General features: G+C 49.3%; 1 protein-coding gene across 1 annotated transcript in view; it reads right to left on the bottom strand.

Annotated features, from left to right (window-relative positions):
• The window catches only part of gfra4a (GDNF family receptor alpha 4a), a 63,345-nt gene that overhangs the window by 3,972 nt on the left and 33,491 nt on the right, over positions 1–25,882 (bottom strand). Inside the window, exons 2-6 of the mRNA XM_062469119.1 lie at positions 8,814–9,092; positions 8,158–8,238; positions 5,907–6,246; positions 3,943–4,052; positions 2,729–2,863 (exon numbers count right to left, since the gene is read on the bottom strand). Of these exons, the coding sequence (XP_062325103.1) occupies positions 2,729–2,863; positions 3,943–4,052; positions 5,907–6,246; positions 8,158–8,238; positions 8,814–9,092 (945 nt within the window). The remainder of the gene's footprint in view (positions 1–2,728; positions 2,864–3,942; positions 4,053–5,906; positions 6,247–8,157; positions 8,239–8,813; positions 9,093–25,882) is intronic.

Genomic DNA, 25,882 nt, shown 5'->3' with positions numbered 1-25,882 from the left:
CACATGCCCAGACAGGAAGAACCGCTGGGCACTAGGAAGCTGCTGCTCACACCTCAGCAGAGGAGAGAGGAGCAGTCTATAGAGGAACAGATAGTGAGAAGGAAGGGAGAGGTCTAGATTGAGACAAGCAGGTTTAGAGGGAGGGAGAGAAGGAGGGGGGAGAGGTTGGAGGGTTTGAAGAGGGGAGAGGAGAAGAAAGGAGAGAAGGGGAGAGGAAAGGAGAGGGGGAGAGGGGCATGGCAACATGCCTGGATGCAACTGTCACCAAGGAGATGAACTGCCAATGGATGGTAAGCTTTTGCGACAGATTCTTTGTCAATGTTTGGACATGGCTATTTAAGCACAGTTAACTCATCCTGCCAAACACACCTCTGTGTGTGTGTGTGTGGGGGGGGGGGGCGGGGGGGGGAGAGTTACTGCAGTAGACATCCCGTCTTTCCTGGTGGAGTGGGGCGATCAGCACAGGGAGCTCCAGCCAGCCCAGGAGAGTAAGAAGACCAGGAGAGACCAGAGAGGGAAGGGAGGAGCGAACAGGAGAGACCAGAGACGGAAGGGAGGAGCAAACAGGAGAGACCAGAGAGGGAAGGGAGGAGCGAACAGGAGAGACCAGAGAGGGAAGGGAGGAGCGAACAGGAGAGACCAGAGAGGGAAGGGAGGAGCGAACAGGAGAGACCAGAGAGGGAAGGGAGGAGCGAACAGGAGAGACCAGAGAGGGAAGGGAGGAGCGAACAGGAGAGACCAGGGTAGCGCAGTCGTTCTGGATGCAGGTAGATGACGACTGCTTAAAAACATCCACTCTAGAGGACGATTGCAGCTCTCTCTCTCTCACTCCTCCTCTCCTATTCCCTCTCCCCCGTCGCCTCCTCTCCCTCCCTTTCTCCTCCTGTACTCCTATGCCCATTCCTGTCGTCCCCCTCCTCTCCTCCTCAGTGATGTACACTCTGTCCAGCTCATTAGCTTTGCAGCAGGAAACCAAGTTGAGCTCAATTACACAGTCATCAGAGGGCCTTGTGAAGTCCTGTCTCAGCACACAGGCTCCACCACAGCGCACGGGCAGAACCAGCACAGCAGAAACCTTCAGTATGGGGGCTTCCTGGCAGCTCACAGCACCAAACTGCCTCCCAGACACACTGGACTGTACGATCTGTTTGGGTAAGGCTTCCTATGGGACAGTCATTGAACAGCAGCAGGCATACATGGGAGTAGGTGGAGCTCAGTGGTGGAGTATTTGACTGCAGATCAAGAGGTTGTGGGTTTGAGTCCCCACCAACACAACCGCCACTTTAGTTAAAAGTGTCTGCTAAATGCAGTCACTTTTATTTAACCTAATTTCTCTCCCTGCAAGTCATTGTCTACTCTGCAGCATGATCTGTCCCAGTAACGGTGACAGTGTGCTCTCCTGCCGGGCCAGGAGCATTACTGGAGCAGGAGGCTGTCACCATCACAGGTGTCATCTCTATCAGCACTCCTCCATCTCTCCACAGACACGGAGAGAGAGAGAGACCAGGGGAGAGAGAACGACCGGGGGAGAGGAGAATGCATGACTGTATGTGTCTGTATGCAAGACGGGGAGTTCTGACTTGTATAGAGTTAGAGGCATTTAGAAATGCACCCGGTCCCATTACCTCCCAGTCACATGACCCACCCAGTCACATGACCCACCCAGTCCCAGCCAAGTGGTCCTCTCTGCAGACCAGGTCCAGCTCCACCTCTCTGGACCTAATGAAACTCCTTGTTGAAACTCTACTTTGAGACAGCTAGATTAAGCTAATTTGCCAACTGGGCACTAAAGATCTCTGGTTGCTTGAAGTCACTCATCACTGTCAAACTGCCTTGTTTGGACAAATTCGTCATTTTATAGGCAATCGATTGGGCGCTGAAACGTTCCAGAAGCAAACGACCAGTAACTGATTTTTCAATGCATGCACTGAATAACAAGCTTGGGGTAAAGTCTAGTAGTTAACTAGCTAGCTCATAGATAAACACAGCTATCTTGCTACCCTTATGTTAATTACATTAGGAAAGTTGTATACATTGCAGGTTGCGCATTACAGCATTAGTCATGCGTATAGAACTTGTTAATAGAGCCGACATGGCTAACTTATGATTGTTGAATTGTACCACCTGTATTTTGGTTATAAATAAGACTTTTATATATAAAATGATGCCCAGTTTGTTATCAAGTAAAGAACAAAAATACATTCTTAAAGCTAAGACCATGTCTACATATAAGCTACTGTAAGGTTATCAAAAATATATGCTGCTATGGGGCTGGACCTGAGCTGGGGGTGGAGCTGGACTTGAGCTGGGGGTGGAGCTGGACCTGAGCTGGATCTGAGCAGGGGGTGGGGCTGGACCTGAGCTGGAGGTGGGGCTGGACCTGAGCTGGGGGTGGGGCTGGACCTGAGCTGGGGGTGGAGCTGGACCTGAGCTGGGGGTGGGGCTGGACCTGAGCTGGGGGTGGGGCTGGACCTGAGCTGAGGGTGGGGCTGGACCTGAGGGTGGGGCTGGACCTGAGCTGGGGGTGGGGCTGGACCTGAGCTGGGGGTGGGGCTGGACCTGAGCTGAGGGTGGGGCTGGACCTGAGCTGGGGGTGGGGCTGGACCTGAGCTGGGGATGGGGCTGGACCTGAGCTGGGGATGGGGCTGGACCTGAGCTGGGGGTGGGGCTGGACCTGAGCTGAGGGTGGGGCTGGACCTCTCGTCCCAGCAGCTTGCGTGTGACTCACTCAGGCAGATGTTGTCGTGGAAGAAGCCCAGGAACTCAGAACACTGCTCCCGGTGGTTGCCACTGGCAGTGCAGGAGCACCAGGGTCCAACGTTAGAAGTCGAGTTGTCGAGGTAGTTAGGGGTGATGGAGCTGCCTGGAAGCAGAGACAGGGAGGAGCAGAGTGGGGGAGAGAGAAAAGACAGTCAGTCAAAAAAATGAATGACAAATTCACAACCGTAACAGGTAGCTGATGCACATTTTTGTCTCTATTTAACCAATTCCTTTTATTTCTACAGTAGTTTGTGTGTTTTGGGGGAGTAGCTTTGAAGGGAGGGGATGGGATATTTTGGGCTGAATCCTTTCGAACTCAAGCCAAAATTGCTAGGTTCGCAACCTTTTATGATCTAGCCATATATTCAACTGGAGGTGTGTTTTTGCTACACCCAATTCAATTATTAGCAGACAATTTTATTGAAAATAATGTACAAATAGTGCATATACAGGGAAATGTCTACAGACCCTTGAAGATTGCCTTTTAAAAGGAAATACTAAATTGTAGTACTCTGAGGTACAGTGATTTGGCTGCAACAGTGATGTCCAAAACAGGTCATCTCTGTCATCATCTATGTCGATGTTTCCAGAGTACACGAGGATGAACACAGACATTTAACAGTTATGGCTGTCACAGCCAATCACCCAAGGGTCTGCTCAATCTCTAACAATCTCTCTCTCCCCACTCCCCCTCTCTAGCTCTCTCTCTAGGTCTCTCTTTCCCCCTCTCTAGTTCTATTTCTGGGTCTCTATCCCTCACCCCTCCAAGGTCTGTTCTGGCACAGTGGCAGTACTTATGAATATCCCCTGAGCTTTGCTAGTTTCAGCTCCTTCCAGACCCCAACTTCTCTACATCTAACACACTTGTTGAGGTAGACAGTCTCCTTTCAGCAGAAACCAAGCCTGTCATCTTACCTAACAGCAGTCAATACGTGTAATTGCTCCACTTATAATGTCTGCCTCAGGCTTGGAAACACACCGCCATTAATCAACACCTCATCGATCACACCTGTCATTCCAATCTTTCATCACGTCTTTCACTTCTTCTAAATGTGCTCGTCTCATCCCCCTCTTGCTGTTCTTTTCTTCATTGCGCTCTCTCTCTCTCTCTCCCCCTCTCCCCCCCCCCTCTCTCTCTCTCATCCCTGAGGAGTTGCAGGTGGGTGGAGCCATGGTTCTCACCTATGAGGCCGGTGTACGCCAGTAGACAGGCGGCGTGGTTGTCGTGGTTACAACCGCTCGCGCTGTGCTCCGAGGGCTGGCAGTCGTACTGGAACTGAGCCCAGCGGGACCTGGAGGGCGACAACACACCATCCATCACTACCTCGGGTACACACACACACAGGACCAGCCACGCTAGGACTCTCCCTTCTCATCCTCCCTCCCACCCTCTCCCCTCCTCCCACCCTCTCCACTCCTCCCTCCCACCTCCTCCTCCCCCACCATCTCCCTCCCTTCTCCTACTCCTACCCCTTCCAACCCCACTCCTCTCCCCTCATCTTACCTACCCTACCTCCCAGGCTAGCCCAGTCTTTGTTTGGAAGCCAGCCATTGGAGATAAAGTGAGAGCGAGAAAGAGAGAGAGTGACAAAGTGTGTGTGAGAGAGAGACAGAGAGAGAGAGACAGAGAGATGTTGGGCTTGGCTGTGAGAGATGTAGGAGGTAAGACAAATATATAGATTTCCCAACTCCCTACATACACATGTAGTATATACTGTGCTCAACGTATACATATATACTGTGTGTCCTGCTCAAAACCCCCCCACCCCCCCCACTCCACTCCACCCAACACACACACACCGCCTGTCTCATCCGTCTGCCGCTGTGCAGAGTGACAGTGGATCACTGACTCTGGGAGGGAAGTCATCATCACTGCAGTTATACCATCTGAGTGTCGGGAAGGAGGCCCTGAGCTCTGGAGGGGGCCTGGTGTTGGGGGGGAGGAGGGCTGGACACCTCCAGACTTGGTGGGGAGGAAGGGGGGGGGGCAGACCTGATCGATAGCTGTGACTGATGAGAACTTCTGTCTTCCCGACATTCGAAGAGGAAGTAGATTAAACGCTGGCGACCATTTTCCTGTCAGTGAGGAGAGGGAGGCAGAGTGGAAGGGGCTTGTGAACTCCATCGCTACACATCCGTGACGGCGATGGAGCGCTGGTTGAATTGCAAATACCTCCATCTGCTCTCAGAGTGCAACTGGGACCAGGCTCCGGTAATAAATACATGTCCTCATCATACACACACTGATATAAAGTGCCCTCCTTCACCTGGTGGCTTCATTTCCAATAAGAGAGTAGCTTGCAGAGAGACCCTGGTCGCCTCTGGACGAGCAGCTGAATGATGCTGACAGATAATAAGGAGGAAATGCTATGTTGTCATCAGGTCAATGATCCCGTTACACACAGCCGGGTCTGGTCCTGTTACACACACATCCTGGTCTGGTTCTGTTACACACACAGCCGGGTCTGGTCCTGTTACACACACAACCTGGTCTGGTCCTGCTGCACACACAACGCCTGGTATGGTCCTGTTACACACACAGTCTGGTATGGTCCTGTTACACACACAGTCTGGTATGGTCCTGTTACACACACAGTCTGGTCTGGTCCTGTTACACACACAGTCTGGTCTTATTACACACACACAGCCTGGTCTGGTCCTGTTACACACACAGTCTGGTCTTATTACACACACACACACAGCCTGGTCGGGTCCTGTTACACACACAGCCTGGTCTGGTCCTGTTAAACACACAGCCTGGTCTGGTCCTGTTACACACACACAGCCTGGTCTGGTCCTGTTACACACACAGCCTGGTCTGGTCCTTTTACACACACAGCCTGGTCTGGTCCTGTTACACACACAGCCTGATCTGGTCCTGTTACACACACAGCCTGGTCTGGTCCTGTTACACACACAGCCTGATCTGGTCCTGTTACACACACAACCTGGTCTGGTCCTGTTACACACACAGCCTGATCTGGTCCTGTTACACACACAACCTGGTCTGGTCCTGTTACACACACAGCCTGGTCTGGTCCAGATCCATGTTCTCACGCTGCCCACAGCTAAACCTGCTCCCCGGTAACCAGAATTACCAACAGGTTCAGTAAAGGTGGACCAACTACTCCAGTAACCGTGGTTACCTGCAGATGTAGTCGGCCCTGCAGGTTCTCAGCTGGGCCAGGCAGTTGGGCTTGCTGTCGCGCTCCTCGTAGGAGCAGGCGGGGACGATGGTCTGGCGGCGGCGCTCCGAGCACGCCGTGTCCGAGCACGGGCAGAAGAGCAGCTCGTGGGTGTAGTCGGGCGGCACGCGGTCGAAGAACTTCCGGAGCGCCTTGCTGCACTTGGCCCGGTTGCAGGGGGAGCGCGCCGACGGCTGGATGCACGAGGACACGTAGTCTGTGCGCTGCTTCTGACACGCCTCGTCCACGTTGCACGCCTTCGCCGCGTCCAGGCAACGGTTCACCGTCGTTACCTCCGACTCTGGAACAGAACAGGGAACTGTTACAGCTGTGATGGTGTTAGCTGGGGGGAGAGGGAGGGGGGGGGGGGGGGTGTTAGCTGGGGTGCTGGTGAGAGTGTTAGCTGAGGTGATAGTTGCAGGCAGGTGATAGTTGCAGTTGACAGGAAGTACAATTCCAAGAACATTTCCTCTTCTGCTCCTGCCTGGAGAATGTCCCATGCAAGGCCATTGCTGTTCTTGTTAATGACGGGACTTTCCTACTGTAGTTTATCAACTGAATTAAAGATAGTGTGATGTTCTGAAGTCCAACCATGAATAGAACATGACTGCAGGGTGAATGCTAAATGATGCTAGGCTCATGGATATTTCACTATTGAGGGTTAATGCACAACTTGGAGCACCACTTCTAATTACACCTCTCCTCCTCCCTCCTCCTATTCGCCTCTTCCTCACCCCTCCTCCTCCACCTTCCTGCTTTCTCCTCACTCTGCCTCCTCCCTCCTCCCTCCTCCCTCCTCCTCCTCCTCCTCCTCCACCTTCCTGCTTTCTCCTCACTCTGCCTCCTCCCTCCTCCTCCTCCCTTCTCCTCCTCATGTGTAATGAGACTCAGCTGTGCCGTCTATGGAAAACAACATTATCTCCCAATCAATATTGCGATTTTGATGCTCAGGCCCTCTGGCAGGCGGAGGAGCTCGTTAGTCAGTCCTGCATGATGGAATCCCGGAGAACTCAGGCTGAGCTGCCATGTCAAGTATGGATGCTCTTTGGGAGTCGCCACTACCACACTCAGCCAGGGTGTTTGTGCCAAGTGGGCTACTGGGTCCGTGTTTGTGAACTGTGACATGCGTGTGTGTGTGTGTGTGTGAGACATAGAGACACAGTAGTAGGAGAGCTACTAGGAGCGGAAGTACCAGGTGGAGGGGATGGATACCAGGTGGAGGAAAGCAGGACTAGCAGGAGGAGAGGAGAGGTACCAGGAGAAGGGGTATTTTTTTGAAAAGCATCCAGAAAGCAGAAAGAGAAAAGAAGCATCAATCATGGGGTGGCTGTGTTGACAGGCATGCTGAGAAGCCAGGAAATGACCTTCACCGTCATGAACAGCATACAGGTCTGCTAAAGTTCTCTTCCTCACGTCTATGCATTACGGTGCTCTCTGTATGAAGATCCAGGATGAAAGGGAGGCCTGAATATGTATTATTAAGGCTTCGCTCTAGCGGGGTTGGTGAAGGAAGACTATCATTAAATAGCATGGATGAATACCTCACGTCCTGATGATAATGAGACACTTAAACCCCTCACATTCTCAGTCTCTCCACATTCCTCTGAATGGAACAGCTTCTGACTAAAACAGAAGGCCCCCCTGAACTGCCAACCCCATCATCCCCCGACCCGACCCAACCCTGCCCCCCACCCCTTCACCACCCCCAGAGATGGGATTCTGTTTTAGAAAGCAGTCATTTCCCCTGAAACATGGAGCTGTGCTCACAGCTGCATTAAAGTAAATAGGTGATTCAACTCTGGTCTGAGATAAAGCTGCCATCTCTCTCTGCCTCCCTCCATCCATCTATCTCTCCCCCTCTCCCTCCCTCCATCCATGCCTCCCTGCTTCACTTCCTCCCTCCATACCTTCCTTGCTCCATCCATCCATCCATCCCCCTCCCTCCCTCCCTCGCTCCATCAATCCCTCCCTCCCTGCCTGCCTGCCTCCCTCCCTCCCTCCCTCCCTGCCTCCCTCCCTCCCTCCCTCCCTCCCTGCCTCCCTCCCTCCCTCCCTCCCTCCCTCCCTCCCTCGCTCCCTCGCTCCATCAATCCATGCCTACCTCCATCCCTCCCTCCCTTCGTCCATGCCTCCCTGCCTCCCTCCGTCCGTCCGTCCCTCCCTCCCTCCGTCCATCCATCCCACCCTACTTTCATCCTTTGAGGCTACTCACCTGCAGCAATGGAGGCCAGGCGTACGTAGTCGAAGCCCCTCTCCTCCGGTTCATAAGGGAAGTTCTCCACCAGACTCAGCCCTGACAACACCCAACCAGCACAAATCAGTCACTTGTAACACCCAACCAGCACAAATCAGTCAGTAGTAACATCCAACCAGCACAAATCAGTCACGAGTAACATCCAACCAGCACAAATCAGTCACGAGTAACATCCAAACAACACTAGTCACTAGTGCTAGCATCCCAGGCTGCTTGATGATGCACAATGCTGCATGTCTTTATCTGTGTGTGTCAGTTTGTGTCTGTTACTTATTTGTGTATGTGTGTCTGTGTGACGTGTATGCATGCGTGTGTGACCCGTGCTGCGTGTGACCTGTGTGTGTGCGTGTATAACCTGTGTGTGTGACCTGGGTGTGTATGTGAGATCTGTGTGTGTGCGACCTTTGTGTGTACGTGTATAACCTGTGTGTGTGTGTGACCCGGGTGTGTGTGTGTGACCTGGGTGTGTGCGACGTGTTTGTGTGTGTGCGACCTGTGTGTGTGTGCGACCTGTGTGTGTGTGTGACCTGTGTGTGTGTGTGACCTGTTTGTGTGTGTGACCTGTTTGTGTGTGTGACCTGTTTGTGTGTGTGACCTGTTTGTGTGTGCCTCACCATGCAAGGCGGACTGGTGCAGGCTCCAGTAGATACTCAGGCAGTTCTTCTCCCTCTTCATGCCTCGTTTGCACTGGCAGCCGTGCAGCGGGCTGGAGAGCAGGGCTGCCACTGCGCCCTCACACTGGCTGCGGGCCCCCGGGCCCAGCTTCACGCTGCCGTCCCCCGCCACACACTGCCGCAGCGTGCGCAGGCGAGGGCTGCAGGAGTCATCGCTGGAGCAGCTGTCCCCGGCACGCAGGCAGTCACGCACGGCTGAGCCTGAGGCAGGGGGGAGCCCTGAGGCAGGGCGGAGCCCTGAGGCAGGGGGGAGCCCTGAGGAGAACACACACAGACACCAAGGATTAGTCCCCTGACGGCAGCTGTTTATAACGTCTATAGCGTCCATCATTTATTGTATTCGAATAACATATATAGCGGTGGCATTGAAATGCCACCGCTATATGACCATGTTTGATTTCAGTTTTGTGCGCTTACACTTTTGGCCGTGTTTCATAGCCAAATTAGGTTCAAAAAGATTGCAAGACCATTCCCACGGCTTCAACTGGGCAGGTTATATATGAGTCGTTTAATCAAGATATCGTCAGCCATCCAGTAAATGTTGGACCCTTATCATGAAAGTCCTTATGACACTAGTTTACCACCGCTCTCCACTATCAACTGATGATGATAGCTTGATTGAAATGACTCAGTCTGCTCAAACTGAGGTCAAAACCTTTATGACCCTAATTTACATTCACATACATACATCTTCAATCCCATTCTCTGACAGAACTGCTTGAAACCAAATAAATGACTTAGAAAAGTAAAGACAACTTCTTCCCTGTATTGTTACAATGGGCTCTGGGGGGACCTACTCAGTGAATGAGGGAAGTTAGCTGTTTAACTAGACAGAGGCTGTCAAAACTGGCTTGGCCTAACCACTCCTTGTCACCTGTCCCCTCGCTTCCTCCTGTGCATGGCAGCTTGTGGGGGATTGGGTAATGACAAGGCTATGACAGGTGTAAACCAAGGTGATAGTCGACAATGTTCGGCTGCTCTGTGACATTCCTCCATGTGATGATATAAACACAGTTTGGTCTGTCTCCTGACTGGCCGCACACCTCACACCTTCACGGGAGAGATACTTTTCCTCTCTGGCCAGATTGTCTTTCTCCCTGGCTAGCTGGTCTATCCCTGGCTAACCTCCCTGGCTAATTTCTCTCTCTGTCCATACCTCCTCTCTCTCCTCTCATTTCCCACTCCTCCTCCATCCCCCTTCATCCCTCTCAGCCTCCCTCCCCCTTGTTTCTCCCACAGGTGAGAGAGGCTGGTGTGTTAGAGAGTGTGTGTGTGTTTTAGTGTGTGTGTGTGTGTGTGTGTGTAGGAGCACCATGCCGGAGGGTTGTCGTCCTGCGCTTCAAGGAAGAAGAATCCCCTGGGTTCAGCGGGGAGAATCGTATTAAAGTGCAGCTAATCCAGACTGGAGATGGGTTTGATATTTGTCTGTGAGCCAAAGCAGCACTCTAGATCATCGGAGATAACCACTAGCCTGGAAGCAAGGCCCTGGCCGACGCCAGTTCAAAGACAGACAGTCAAAAGCAATTACGAGAAATCATTTGCCTTGTCATTCAAATTCGTTCCATTCCATCTGGCTCTCTCTCTCTCTCTGTGTTTATCCAGCATAGGTAAACAGTCCAGAGCCCCTCCTTCTCTGCACTCCACGGGCTGGAAGAGCTACGTTAGAAACCCGTCATGTGATTATTATTTTTTTTTAACGTAAAACGCTTCAAGTAGCACCAGACACAGGAAAGGATGCAGCTTGTTGGTGGTGCTGGTGGTGGTGGTAATGGTAGTGTGATTGTGTCAGAATATACTGACAGAAACACAGAGCCTCAGTCATGCCAAGAAGCTGGATCAGACAGGGTGATCTAGTAGAAGCTGGATCAGACAGGGTGATCTAGTAGAAGCTGGATCAGACAGGGTGATCTAGTAGAAGCTGGATCAGGGTGATCTAGTACAAGCTGGCTCAGACAGGATGATCTAGTAGAAGCTGGATCAGGGTGATCAAGTAGAAGCTGGATCAGGGTGATCCAGTAGGAAGTGGATCAGACAGGTTGATTCTGACTATTCCCGAAGCTGAACCAATACAATTACCAAAGTCCTACAGAGGATCTGCACAGTAGTGTGGAAATATGCAACTTTGAGTAAGCCTCTGAACAAAACACACACCAATCAGCCTGGTACAATTTCACAACGACATCTCACAATTAACGTCTCCCTTTTTGTCTCCATTTTGCGTCGTTGGCCAATTCTAGGCCCAGCAAATTCCAACAAAAAGAAAATAAGATACATTTTTCTAGACTCAGCTTGTTCACATTATCTAGTTGTGTTGGTACCCACAGATGCTTGAGCTCTCCCTGGCCACTTACACACGCAGACCATGACTCCCTTTCCTGCAGGATTCATTTCAACAGTAATCGCTCCTCCAAATGCAACATGTTTTTGTTGTCTTTCATCGATTCAGCAAAACATGATTAAACGTTGGGGAGGACGGGGAGGCCGGGGCGATCCCGCTTCTGAATACTAATGAAATCCCCCAAACACACTGATAACTAATCCTCGACACACAAAGTCAATACATTGTGACGTTGGACTGTGTGGCTCAATAAAATGGATGGCTGCAACATCAGATTGGGTATTGCATGAGAAAAAAATCACACAAATCTCTAGTAGCGCCAACACCTGAGATACCTGTATGGATAATAGTGTGTTTGTCAGAACACAGTTGTAATCTAATCTGGAGACTTTCCTAAATATGTAATATCTTCTCATTAAGCCTTCTTATTGACGTACTGTCTTGGAGACTGCATTCTGTTGGAGAATGATTAGGATGTCCTGATTCATCCCTTTATCACTGATAGACCCATGACCCCCATAGGTAGAGTGGTGGACTAGCCCTGTGATAGGTGAGTGGTGAGTGGTGGACTAGCCCTGTGGTAGGTGAGTGGTGGACTTGCCCTGTGGTAGGTGAGTGGTGAGTGGTGGACTAGACCTGTGATAGGTGAGTGGTGAGTGGTGGACTTGCCCTGTGGTAGGTGAGTGGTGAGTGGTGGACTAGACCTGTGATAGGTGAGTGGTGAGTGGTGGACTTGCCCTGTGGTAGGTGAGTGGTGAGTGGTGGACTAGACCTGTGATAGGTGAGTGGTGAGTGGTGGACTTGCCCTGTGGTAGGTGAGTGGTGAGTGGTGGACTAGACCTGTGATAGGTGAGTGGTGAGTGGTGGACTTGCCCTGTGGTAGGTGAGTGGTGAGTGGTGGACTTGCCCTGTGGTAGGTGAGTGGTGAGTGGTGGACTTGCCCTGTGGTAGGTGAGTGGTGAGTGGTGGACTAGACCTGTGATAGGTGAGTGGTGAGTGGTGGACTTGCCCTGTGGTAGGTGAGTGGTGAGTGGTGGACTTGCCCTGTGGTAGGTGAGTGGTGGACTTGCCCTGTGGTAGGTGAGTGGTGAGTGGTGGACTTGCCCTGTGGTAGGTGAGTGGTGAGTGGTGGACTTGCCCTGTGGTAGGTGAGTGGTGGACTTGCCCTGTGGTAGGTGAGTGGTGAGTGGTGGACTTGCCCTGTGGTAGGTGAGTGGTGAGTGGTGGACTTGCCCTGTGGTAGGTGAGTGGTGGACTTGGCCTGTGGTAGAGGTCACATTCTAATTAGGAGACCACAGAGTCTCCTGCCAGGCTGCAGTGTTGAGGAGGGAAGCCCACAGCTCTCCTCTCTGCCATCTGTCTGGCTGCCAGGAGAGTCTTCCAAGGTGACAAAGCTCCAGCCAGGGCTCCAGGTGACTAACAAGACCTTCCTGTGACCCTGCTTCTGTCTGAACTTGGCGAGCCAGTGCTGAGCAAACCGGCACCTAGCCAACTGAGGCCCACTAACCGACGCCTAGTCAACCAGCACTATGCTGACTGAGGCCCACTAACCGACGCCTAGTCAACCAGCACTATGCTGACTGAGGCCCACTAACCGACGCCTAGTCAACCAGCACTATGCTGACTGAGGCCCACTAACCGACGCCTAGTCAACCAGCACTATGCTGACTGAGGCCCACTAACCGACGCCTAGTCAACCAGCACTATGCTGACTGAGGCCCACTAACCGACGCCTAGTCAACCAGCACTATGCTGACTGAGGCCCACTAACCGACGCCTAGTCAACCAGCACTATGCTGACTGAGGCCCACTAACCGACGCCTAGTCAACCAGCACTATGCTGACTGAGGCCCACTAACCGACGCCTAGTCAACCAGCACAATGCTGACTGAGGCCTAACAGGGTAGCACCGAGTAAACTGAGGCATTGCCAGCCTGCATCTACCAACTGAAGTCTAGCTAACTAAGGCCTAGCGAACCTACCCTGAGAAAGACGTGTGGTTTACCTCAAAGAGACGCATGTTCTAGTCTCACAGACACAATATGGACACATGGGTTGTCAGCACTTCCATTCAAACCCCCCAAAATATGACTGCTAATTTCTCTGCTATATCACAGCCGATATACTTTGGCACATCAACACCGGTAAAACTCCACGACTGGCAGAACAATTATACACATCTGTTCTATAGTTAAGTTACACATCCCTTAAAATTGTAGCATTATGGCTTGCAAAATTTGTGCCGACTACAGCTAATTCAGTAACTTGGACGTCCTTGACATCAAAGGATTAGCTGGGGGTAATATGGGCTTCCATTACAGCAGCTAGTCTGGAAGCTCCGCAATGTTTTACTTTTCAGATTAGTATATTATATATATAATAAATTATTGTATAATAAATTATATATATAATTTATTGTAAATTCCCTTACAGACATACTGTATATAGACTACTAATATGCTAGGATAATATTGCTTGTCGTGGTGATTGATTGTGAATGTTGATTGATTAAATGGGATTTTAAATACTCATAATGGAAAGGTTTGAATTTGATGCCAAGCCCACACAAACCAGGTTTATTCCCATACACAGCCGCTTACACCTGTTTCAGCACAGAACACCTTGTTTGTGCATCGGCTGACTTGGGGGTTTACAGGGCTCATTTCCTTTCTTTAAAAGGCTTTTCACAAATTACAACTCACCACGTAAGACCTTGTTTCTTGTTTTCATTCTGTACTGTGTGTTTGTACCATTTTCCGACAGGGTGTGCTTATTATGGGATGTCTTTGTGATGATTGCTGAGAGGATGTGCTGCTCCAGCACATATCTGAGGGGACCCGGCCCTGAGTCACTGCTCTCAGGACACTTCCTGATGTCATCATCATCGTTGTCATCTTGGTGTTTTTTCTGTTGGCTTGTTCTGCTTGCCCACAACTATGGAGACCTGCTAGAGCTCGAGCAGCAATAACAAGATCTGTCAAAAACATTTGAGTGCTCGCTCTCTCTCTCTCTTTTGCTCACTCTCTCAAACAATAATGCACACTAACACTCATGCACACACAAACACACACAACCCTCCAGAGTGGCACTAGTCCTGAACCCATCCAGAGGTTTCTGACAGCTCTGGCTGACACAGAGCAACGCAGCACTCAGAGTTCACCTAGGTGACCTCTGCCCTCCCTTCTCCCTCTCCCCTCTCTCCAATCCCCCCAACCAACTCTCTCCACCCTCTCCCTCTCTCATCCTGGGGTGGAAGTAACACATTTCAACTACTCATGTTACTGTAATGAAGTTTTTTCGGGTACAGTATATTTTTAAGTACAAATTAAGCTAAGTAATCTACTTCGCTACTTTGAAAATCACAATTCGTTACTTAGTAGCTTAGCTAGCCTACAATTTGAATTAATATTCAAACATGTGACCAGCATTTCAGTAGCCAATAAAGATATCTGAGAGTAAATGAACCAATTAAAACCCTGATATTTGGACCGAAAAAAAATCCCTGTTGCAGCAGGTTTCTAAGAGAGTTTATCGTAATAATCACAGTTAATGTATGGACAGAACTAGAGGTTTGGAGAAGCAAACCAACCCCATGATGGAAATTAATGACAGCCACCATGAAAAAAGAAACAGCGTCTGACGAGTGCCCGTGGCCCGTACCCGTTGAGGAGCTGTTCACGTCGGAGAGAAGAAAGGTGACAGCATGCTGATGCAATGCAATGCAATGCAATCTTTGTTTGCCATCAGCGGTGATTTAATCTTCCAAGAATTCAACCTCTAATCTCAAAAAGCACTTTACCATTAATCAATAAGATACCTTTATTTGTTGTTAAAAGTAATGTCTCTATGGATCTTCGATTGTATTAAGGTTTTTAGAACATTCTTTAAATACCACCAGCTAAGTAATTTTTTTTTTAAAACACCTGTAATTTTCTCTCTCCAACCCTCCCCCATTCCTTCACTCTGGAAAGAGCAAGACACACTTGAACTTCAGAGAGAAGAAAAAGCTTACTCCAGCAGATATTCCACCTTCCAGAGACCTTTCAAAGGTGTCAATTATCATCCCTGACAGCGTGGACATGAATACCAAGGCCCCTCGCTGTGGCGGACCATGTGACAGGAAGGTGACGTGACAGAGAGGGCTACGGCAGCAGAGACGCAGGAGACATCGTTAGCCTGTCATCATCACCATCATTATCATCATCATCCAGCGGACCAGCTCAGCAGGGGAGGGGAGGCGGCCACGGTAATTACCGAGCGTGGACACGGTCTAATCAGAGGCATCATTGTTACTGATATTAGGTGTGTTCGACTTCTTGCAGCCGGCTGCCTTGAAGCTGAGAATGCCATTGGTTGCTTCAAGTCAGCCGGGCTGCAGGCGGCTGCAGGCGGCTGCAGGTGACGCCGGCGCTGCATGAAGTCGAACGCACCTATTAATAGCTTTGATGTGACGAGGCATCAAGATTGGTTAAACACTGAGGAGTTGACCCATGATGATTGGTGGAGGGGATTTTCTAGCATCATCGTAAGAAGAGGGGGTTGGGGAGGGCACTGTCTTTCTCGTGTCATTTCCTGGAGGAGGGGATCAGCCAGCAGGTGGTGGGTTGGATTTGTCTCTCACCTTCTCCCACATGTACATGAATACCTGTAGAGATGAATGACTCATCGATTCAAATCTCAAGATGGAGGGAATGTGTAGGTGTATAGGGAAAAGGGGTTGACGGCGTGAGAATGGCTTTCAGTTTCTCCCCCCGGTGTTGTCGCCGATGAGACGCCGTCTGGAGACTAAATTCATCATACCTGACTTACTGCTTATCTCCCTCTCTCCCTCCCTATTCTCTCATCCGTCTCTCCCTGTCCCTCCTTATCCCCCTGACCTCCTCCCTGTCCTCTTCGTCCTCCTCCCCCCTCCCCCTCCCCCTCCCCCGCTCTTTCCTCCACCTCTCCCACCCTGTCCCCTGACCTCCTCCCTGACTTCCTCCTATCCCTCCCTCCCCTATCCTCCGCTCCCTTCCTTGTCCTCCCTGGCCCCTCCCTCCCTGACCACTTCCCTTCCTCTCGTCTTGCATCACTCCCTGCCCTCCCCCCTCCTCCCCCCTCTCAGAGGAGCCAGAGGGGACATTTTAATGAGTATGGACCAGAGTTGCATGGGCAGCAGGAGAGAGGACACACTGACCTGGTCCCAGCTTAGTCTGCTGACACACACACACACACACCACTGTAGAAATAAATCAGCTCAGACACAAATGACTAGCTGGGCTCTCTCTGTGTCACAAATGATTTAGTCTGGGTTGCTGGTGTTGAAGAATACACACACACACACAGACTGGCTTTTCCTGCCGTTTCCCTGCCTGCGAGTCGGTCTGTCTGCGAGTCTGTCTGTCTGCCTGGCTGTCTCCCTGCCTGCCAGTCTGTTTGCCTGCCTGCCTGCCTTCTTGTCAGCCTCTTATTGGAGCTGGCAAACTGAGATGACCTCGGCTCAGCAACTGGAGCCAGTCTACCCCTGACTGCTGGCCAGCCTGGGGGGAAAATACAATGCTCGTCATTTCTGACAGCGTTCTGTAAACTCCCATCCCATGTGTTTGGGCACCAGCTGGTTGGTCCACATCTCTGTGGATGTGGAAGCCTTGTCACCAGGAGTGAGGATGGCACTACTCAATTTAGGATAACTATTTTGGTTGTGTGGTTTCAGTTTGGGCTGCCCACGTCCGAGAGTGTGCCAGGAGAACATACAGAAGACTTATCAGATATGAAGATGAGAGGTGAGAATATGGAGATGTGCTCCGGAGCCCACAGCCAGGCTTCGGGGATGCAGGCTGTGGCTCCATACTACACCCTGTACTCGTTCGCACTTGCATTCGCGTGTGCCGTTATGTGAGTGTGTGTGACAGAGAGTATGTACATGCCTGTTATTGTGTGCGTGTGTGTGTGTTTGCACGTCTTATTGTGTGCATTGTAGAAAACCAGGGGAATCGGACCAGCCAATCGGCACAGAAGGCGGGTCCATAGGCTTAGATTAGGGGAGGTGATAGGAGGAGTCTATCTGCCTGTTGAAATGCTGCAGCCACTTGGCACATGGCACTGGTCCCACCTGCAGCCCATCAGGTGATCAGGGGAGGCATGTAGGGAGCCAGCCTGAAGCCGCATGGGGAGACAAAGGACCAGAGAGACAACCCTGAAGGAGCGTTGTTCAGCAAAGAGACTGGCTGGAAAAGATTGACCTCTCACTCTGCTTTTTCCCCCGACAGGACCACACCCCATGAAGGCCAACAGACCCCGGACGGGAAGAATCCGGATTTAAAGTTTGTCCCACTACCCTTACCCTGAGATCCGTTATTAAAGGAGAATTTATGTTAACGCCAAATGTCTGAGTCCTATTTCATTGTGAATCGGGCCTTCAAGTCCTCTGGGTTGCTACAGCATGTGAATGTTTGCTTGTTTGGATGCAGTGAGGAGAGGGGATATTTTATATAACTTTCCTGGAGTGTCTCCCAAGAGCAGGCCAGAGGTCGTCCGCCATGTTCCTGTGACTGAGAGGGGGGGATAGGGCTACGGGAGGGTGATTATAGACATCTCTGCTCTTCTCCTGTAGTACTACTTCCACCACTCTGCTCTCTCCCTGGGATTCGAGGTCAGAACCCGGGCCATTTAGGATGCATGGACCTCTACAAACCAACAAAGAAGCTTCTGTTTACGTCTCAACTCCAGAGAGGCAGGAGCTGCCTCTGAGTCCCAATCCTCTCCGAGACACAAAGCAGCATCGAGCGAGAGGCGGCGACGGTATTGACCGGCACAGCTCCAAAACACACAGGAGGACTGTGATTGGCTGCACGCACAACAACTCAGAGGAGGACTTTATTGCTTTTCCTTTACAGGCATACCCATGCTGCTCACTGGAAAACAGAATATTTATCAACGGTTGCCTTCCTGGGAGAGAGAGAGAAACAAGCCTCAGGGCAGCTTGCGCTGGTAGTAGCAGTCTGAGTGATTAGCAGTGTCAGACAAAGATTTAGTATCCAGTTACAGACTTTATTAATAATCAAGTGTTCATTTAGCAGATGCTTTTATCCAAAGCAACGTAGAGGGAACCTCTAGATCTGCAGGAAAACGCTCTACCCCCGAGTTGCACCCAATGACAATAGCCAGTGTCAACACTTTACCAAATACTCCACCCTTAAAACAGAAGGATGTCCTACTACATCCATCCAGCAGCATTTAGCAGAGGATAAACTGACCTACAACCCAAGCTAAAAACTAAGTACAACATGATGAGACTCACGCCAGCCTCTATCTCCCCCTGCTGTTGTTAAGTTATGTTGTTATGAATCGTATTACAGAACACCAAATCAAAAACGTCAGAACTTTCCTTTTTCTGTGGCTTAGCTGACCAAGTTTGGAGTGACACATTTAGAAGGGGGGTGGGGGTTAATGTGTGCAAGGAGGGAACTGTTGTGTGTGTGTGTGTGTGTGAGGAGGGGGGGAGGGGTTTGTGCGTGTGTGGAGGCAGTTGTGTGCTAGTGTTGTATGTTATATAAGGACTGTATCGATCTGAAATGTGTGAGGGACTCTTGGACGAAGGGGGGTGGGTTGTTAATCATGTGGGACTGGGACCGCCGGCTGTGACAGCAGCACCTGGGGGGGGATCACCTTTTCTGATCCCAAACAAGCAGAGCTCTGCAGTTACGCAGCACTACGCGAGGCTGTGGGTTGGCAAACTGCTGCTGTTCTTATCAACTCTGCTTAAATGTGGTGTAATCACACATTTTTTTTATAAACTGCAGCAGGGTCTGGTATCCAGCTTTAGAATCAATCATTTGATAAAAATAAAAATACATTGTACTTGTATATAGTGCATTTAAAGACCCCTCCACTCGCCACCAATGATGTGGGCGCTGAGTCTCCACAGCGGGTAACCATGACGAGGACTGTGGGAAGGACTTCCTGTTTAGAGTGTCGTACAGGCTTCGGCTGTAAAGACAACTCTGAATGGTGCCCTCAGACAGATCCCCTCTCTGCTCCTCATCCACACGAGAGATGCTCAGACCGAAGGCTCGCCAACAGCTGGCTCGTTATGGTCATGTTATTGGAGCTAGCCGTCCTGACACACTGCGTTACTGGGACTAGGCTCTGTTTGCGCCTCTCCGCTGGTCTGGAGGAGCGGAGAGGTCCTGCGGTCCTCCGGACAGCGACAGAGCCCTCGGTTCCTCTTCGGCGTCGCTTGGAAACCGAATAATAAAACACCTGCCTGTGAAGACCTTTTCCCAACCTCCTGATTATCTGTCAGAACGGAAATCACCTTCAATGATGAAGCTCATCTGGGCAGCCCAACTCCCCTGTCGTCACAGGGTTCCCCTGTGTTGTTGTCGGCCTACTCAGAAACTAAGTAAGTGGAGTATTTCACCAACACTGATTAAACTTTAAATCTCCCAGATACAGAACCACACACACACAGAGAAGTCTACAAGAGCAGGTCAGCTAGCTGTTGAAGCACAACAGGATGATCAGTGAGGGGGAAACTCGAGCGCAACAAGATTGCTGCTGTGCTAATTATGTTTATCTGGGACTGTAATTACTCTTAATGTCTGTCTTGAAAACTATTTATCACCACTGTCAGAGGGCCTCTTTTAGAACCATCTATTCAAAGAAAAACATTAGTCTGAGTCTCAATTTTTTTGGGGGGGCTAATGTTTAATTACAATTAATAATTTCCCAAGTCATACTTGTGTTATTTTGTTGCAGAAGTTAAGACATTAATAAATAAGAGTCTACTGTTTGATGCTTGTTGACAACCCTTCATATTGTAGCTATGTCTTTATGCTTGTGTTTTCCGGGTTGACAATAGTGTTGTAGCCAACTAATCATGGTCCACCGAGTCCACAACACAAACAACTGCGCCGCTAAATACGAGCCCAATACTCGTCATTATTGCCTCGTAAAGACGTAACTGGCATATCTGACAGTCATACAAACACACAAAACATCGTTAGTGTCTAAAGCACGATAAGAGAGACTGAGTTAGTCACGTAGCTTATTTATTTACAACATCACGACCGCACAGCCGTGAAACTGCACAAACACGTCCATTTTCATTTCAAGAGACGTTCATATATTGTACAAAATTGAGATTCCCCTAATACGTCGTCACAGTTGTTTATCGAATGATGTCACTTTTTATAGGCATCACAGTTAAGCTGGCGAAAAGCACACTGCTATCCTCCAAACAGGGAAAGCTGCACTTGACCTTGTCTGTTTTCATCACGGCTGCCCTCGAGCCCTCGTCAGGGGGCTTGTCCATCGTCGTTTCCCTGACACGAGACAAGCATCCATGTTGCAGGAGTCTTGGGGCGCTGCAGCGTACGTGTAGCGAGAGGAGATAGGTAGAGAAGAGGTACACTGAGAATATCGTCAGTGCATCTACCTCGACAGCCGGTTCCTCATTCAGAACCGGTTTGAAAACGAAGATAGAAAGTTCCAAAGGTGACTTGGATAGTTTCTTCATAGCGCTGCTTGACGTGTGGAGGGGATGGTAGGCCTATGTGTTTCCTGTTCATCAACCTTATACCCATATCAAATGGAGGGTCATGAACGTTTCAGCCTGTTCACATTGACTTTGATAAAGCTCGAGTCCACCGAGTAAGACGTGCAAGGGCTATTCATCTGGTGAACGGGAGGTCAGTCACGTTTAATCACACCGTCTCATTTCTAAAGAATACATTGCTCAAACCCTGAATGAGAGAACTCTCTTTTGGCCGCAGAGAACGGATTTTAATTAAGGTGTGCTATGCAAATCCAAAAAGGTCATCGCCGACTCTGATCTAATCATATGCCTTTCAGACTCTTGCTAAATGTGAAAACAGTCCCAACGTTCATGGCAAAGTCACTTCCTAAATATGCATTTAAATTAAATATCCACGGTTCAATTGTCACATACATGTAATTAATCAGGCACATGTGAGTCGTTACTTAATAGCTTAATTTATGAGGAGAGATGGGGCGTTTAACGTTTAACTGTTCCTCCCATAGCCCTCATCACTGCAGACGGTGCTGACTCGTTCCATAGAACACAGAGAATACAGGCCCTATAGAACACAGCCTCCATAGAACACAGGCCCTAGCCTGCAGAACACGCAGAGAACACAGAGAATTAAATTTCAGACACTACAATGAGTATCTAAATGAATTAACTGATGATTTAATCTACCTGGGTTAGGTTTCTATTGTGTAAAAATATCTGACTAATCTTCACAACTCCTGTTGGCACCCCGGAGCAGCATGAACGGTTACGTCTGAATGAGCTCTCTGAACCAGCCGAGATCAGAAGATCTCTCCGCCGAGCAGCCCTGCGAGGCAAAGAGCAGGTCAGAGTCTGCGATGGCTTCCAGATATGTGCGGAGCCAGATAACCCACGATCCCTCACTAAGCCCCGACGCGAAAGACAGATTTATGACTACATTTCAAACATATTACCCCCATCCACTCCCCCAGATCTTTACACACCTGCTGACAAATAACAGATAACCTTCTGGCTGAGAGCTCATACAACACAGAAGTACGAGGTGATTTATAAGAACCCCTCCACCCAGCTCTGTAGGGATCACTCCCAGCCCCACAGCGCCCAGAAGCATGGGGATATAAAACACGATTACAATGGATTCTGGCTCCTCGGGGGACACGTTTTCCTTGTTCTCACAGAGTACTGGGGGCGCTCACATTTTGCCCTCCAGCTCTGCGAATAGTCAAGAGTCGGGGTACGGTGGCAGGTACCACAGTTAGGCAGGCACTGGAGTCCAATCGAAAGATAGTTCTGTTTCATGTTGTGTGGATTGGGAGCGTCTGTGTCCATACTGATGTGCTCAGCGACGTGAGACTGTTATCAGAGTGAGTTCCTGCCCTAATCCTAGAGTGTGGACGAGTCTGGCAAAGAGAAGCTTTCATCGGGTTTAAGTTATGTTGAGGAGAAGAGGGGGAAGAGGTAAGAGAGAAAAGGTGGGGAGTGGAGAGGATAAGAGAGAAGGAGAGTGGAAGAGAAGAGAGGAGAGGGGAAGGTGGGTGAGGAGAGGTGGACTGCTTTCAGGAAAGGAGAGCAGGGGATAACATCTCCTCTGTCATCTTGGCTTGAGAACAAAACTGGTGTTGAAGAGAACATCCCCGGCCATGACACTGCAGTCAAGAGTCACTGCCCCCCCACCCCTCTCTCCCATTCACACACACAGGCACTCGTGCACTCACATTTGTACATACACTTGCACGCGCATGTGCACATACACATTGTTTGAGTCTAGTGATGTGCTGAATTGGATTTCAGAGTTTGGTGGACTAACCATATTGTTAAATTATTTAACTCTGGCTGTTTGTGTGTGTGTGTGAGAGTGAGTGGGTGAATGAATGTGTAGAGCTGGCTGTGTGTGTGTGCACGTGTGTGTATATATATGTGTGTGTGTATATGGAGCTGGCTGTGAGGCTGGCTCAAGCAGATCCTGGCTCTTTTCATGGCCAGACACATTTTTCAATTATGCACGCGAGGGAAGGTATAAAACCCTAATCCCAGCCTAATCCCTAAACAAATACATATGGCCTCAGTTCCCTGAGTGGCTACCCCCCATCCCCCCCAGTGCCCCCCCAGTGCCCCCCCAGCACTGCCCTTCTCTCATTAGCCTCCTCCCCTCCTCTCCCCCCCCTCCTGCCTCCCCTCCTCTCCTCTCTTCTCCCTCCTCTCCTCCCTGATCTTCCTCTCCGAACCTGATTTACATCCTCAGATTACAGTCATTAAAACCAACTGGCCGTGACCATGGTGTTTCAGTTGCAGGCCATTTACAGGAAGATCAATGGCAGTAAGTGAATCCATCTCTAAATACTGACTCGCTCGTCTGAGTTCACAGGAGCAGGCGCAGACGGCTGCAGCGCTCCTTGGTTTAGAGGGGGGTTCTGGCCCGTCCTGGCTATCAAACAGGAAGTGAGAATGTCCCGGTCGAGGATATGAACAGGCAGCTAAGACAGGTCCACTGGACACTGGGGATACAGCAGAGTAGAACAAGCGCTGGTGCCCCTCACCCATCTATCATGATGCTACAGAACGTCACCAGAGGACGAAAGGATACGGACCTTTCTGTCACCCCCATTCTCATCTTCACCGCGCACCTACATCTGCACATACTATCACACAGTCACACACACACACACACACACACACACAGTCACGCACAGGGCCCTAGCAATAGCAATTCTTTATGATTCTGTTCATGAGTGTTTCCAGTCAGGCGTGGAGGGTCAGATCTTTCTCATTTCCCTCCACATGCAGCCGCCAATCGATTCCTGTCAGACAAGACCGCGACCCCCCTTCGTCACCCCCCTCTCTACCCACATACCCTTCAGCCAGACTCCCAGACTCCCCGACTCCCATACTACTTCAGTCGCCTACTCTCAGCCTTCCCTCATCGCCTGCATGCAGGATGAAGTAGAGGGAGAGACAGACAGGCACAGAGAGAGACTAGGGAGAGGGAGACACACATTGAGAGAGACAGGTATAGAGAGACACAGGTACAGAGAGAGACCAGGGAGAGGGACACACACATTGAGAGAGACAGGTATAGAGAGACACAGGTACAGAGAGAGACCCGGTCTATTAATGCAGGGTGCTAGGTAGGTAGGGCTTTCCAGAGCAAACAGCCTTAGTTGCTTGGTTTCTTGTGTTTTGTAAGTCAAGTTACACCACTTCACAAGGACTCAGGACAAACTAATATGATACAGTATTTCAACATTTTCAAGTACTTTGCGTTGTGTATAAACCATACACACAACATTTCACAGCAGCAAAAGTCATAAAATAGTATTGAAGGTTTACAAAGGAGGCCAGTACCACAGATACAACAACAATAGCCCAAATACATCTAATTGTTTTATTCAGTAAATACTGTAGCAAAAATATAATACCTACTCACCAGCACACTAAAAGACAAAATAACTAAAATACCGTGTGGCAGTTGCAAGTCCACTTCAGAGTCCCTTCAGCGGAAAGTACAAAACAAGCTGATGATTTTCCATTAGTAATCCAAGGTTAGGAAGTTTTGTAGATCCAAGAGGTCCTCTACCATTGTTAGAGCCCAGACAAGCCCAGACCCAACATGCTGACACCCTCTCATTAGCACAACTGAAACCAGGTACCTCATCATCACCTTAAAGGGCCAGCGTGTCTTTTCATAGGTAAGGCCTGAACTGTTAGTACTATAATCAGGCTGTCAAAGAGTCCAGGGAGAGAGACCAGAGGCCTGTTCCATAAAGCGACATTACCTAACTAGAAAGGTACATTTCCTGAAGAAAATGTGTGCGTTTGCTGAAAGCAGTTGAAACGATTGTTTTGGTGGCTTGAATAGTGAAGGTTTTACCAAAAATTTTAGAGGTATGTGCTTTAAAAAGAAAATGGTGAGAAAAGTGTTAAAAGTATATCTGTCATTGTTATGCATTGCAATATTTTCTTACTGTTGAAAATGGAGAAAAAACAGTGATGAAAAGAGTATCTTATTGACTTTCATACATTTTTAATCGTTAAAAGTAGTGGTGGGCATAGATTATTTTTTTTAATCTAGATTAATCTCACTGTAATCTTGGCGTTAATCTAGATTAAAATGGCTCATTTGAATTCCACCGAAGGCATTCAGAATATGTGTGCTACCCAAATAATGACTAAAAGTAAGTCTTTGAGAACGGGTTTCTCAAGCCAGGTGGCGCATTAGACCAGGGGCTCATATCCTGTTTCCAAAATGCATCACAAACTGCTTGAGAAAGCTGTTCTATATAATTGGTGATGAAAATAAATTATGTTCAATAAGATGTACTTGTGTTTATTAGATTAGTTAGCTTGGCTGATAGAGCTGTGCTGACGGGCTTGCCTCGGTTGTACTCAAACAGTAGTTTGACAACGACTCTTCCCCTGCGCTACATCAGTGCTTGGCCCGGCATCTTCCGCATTAGCTAAGGGAAGCTTTGCGTTTAGGTGATATTTGAGACTGGAAGAACTCCTACAGTAAACTAATTCCGCATAGCACAAGGTGCAAACAACAAAAAATTTAGTAGAAAGTTATAAGCTGAAGCTTCAAAGCAACCGAAAGGTATTTTTGAAAGGGGCTGGAGCAGCATTCCAACAATGATTTGAAAGGATTTACCATTACTTTTAAAGGGAGAATAATTTGCACAAAAACCTTAATATTTTTAAAAGTATAAAAGTGAGAAATGAGAAAATATCCGCAAGCTGAAATGAATTTCAAAAATGTGTGAGTCACACAAAAGAGGCAGTGTGGAAGCTGAACTGCATCATCTTAACAAAGCTAAGAGCTAAAATAGCCTACAATGCGGGAGAATCTGAAAGCTGAACTGTTAAACAGAAGAAGTAGGCTAGCTAGTCGTAACAAGAATATTATCGTTTTAACAGATGAAATTATAGGTGGGGTAGTATTAGCAGTAGCAGATGTAGCCTATACGTTTACTCGGCTTTCTTAGTAGGATTCAATGTGTTGATGGAATGAAACATACAGCAGTAGGGCCGATACAGGAAGACACGGCGACACTTTGTTGCAGAAGGATGATGTTGCAAGTTTTGTCCGTGGAGCATACAACGATTAATAAAAAAGAATCATGTAGACGCGTTTATTGAGTAATCGCATAACTAATTACACAT

The sequence above is a fragment of the Osmerus eperlanus genome, chromosome 9, assembly GCF_963692335.1.
Source record: "Osmerus eperlanus chromosome 9, fOsmEpe2.1, whole genome shotgun sequence".
Lineage (NCBI taxonomy): Eukaryota > Metazoa > Chordata > Actinopteri > Osmeriformes > Osmeridae > Osmerus > Osmerus eperlanus.
This window is presented reverse-complemented; position numbering and strand designations above follow the sequence as displayed.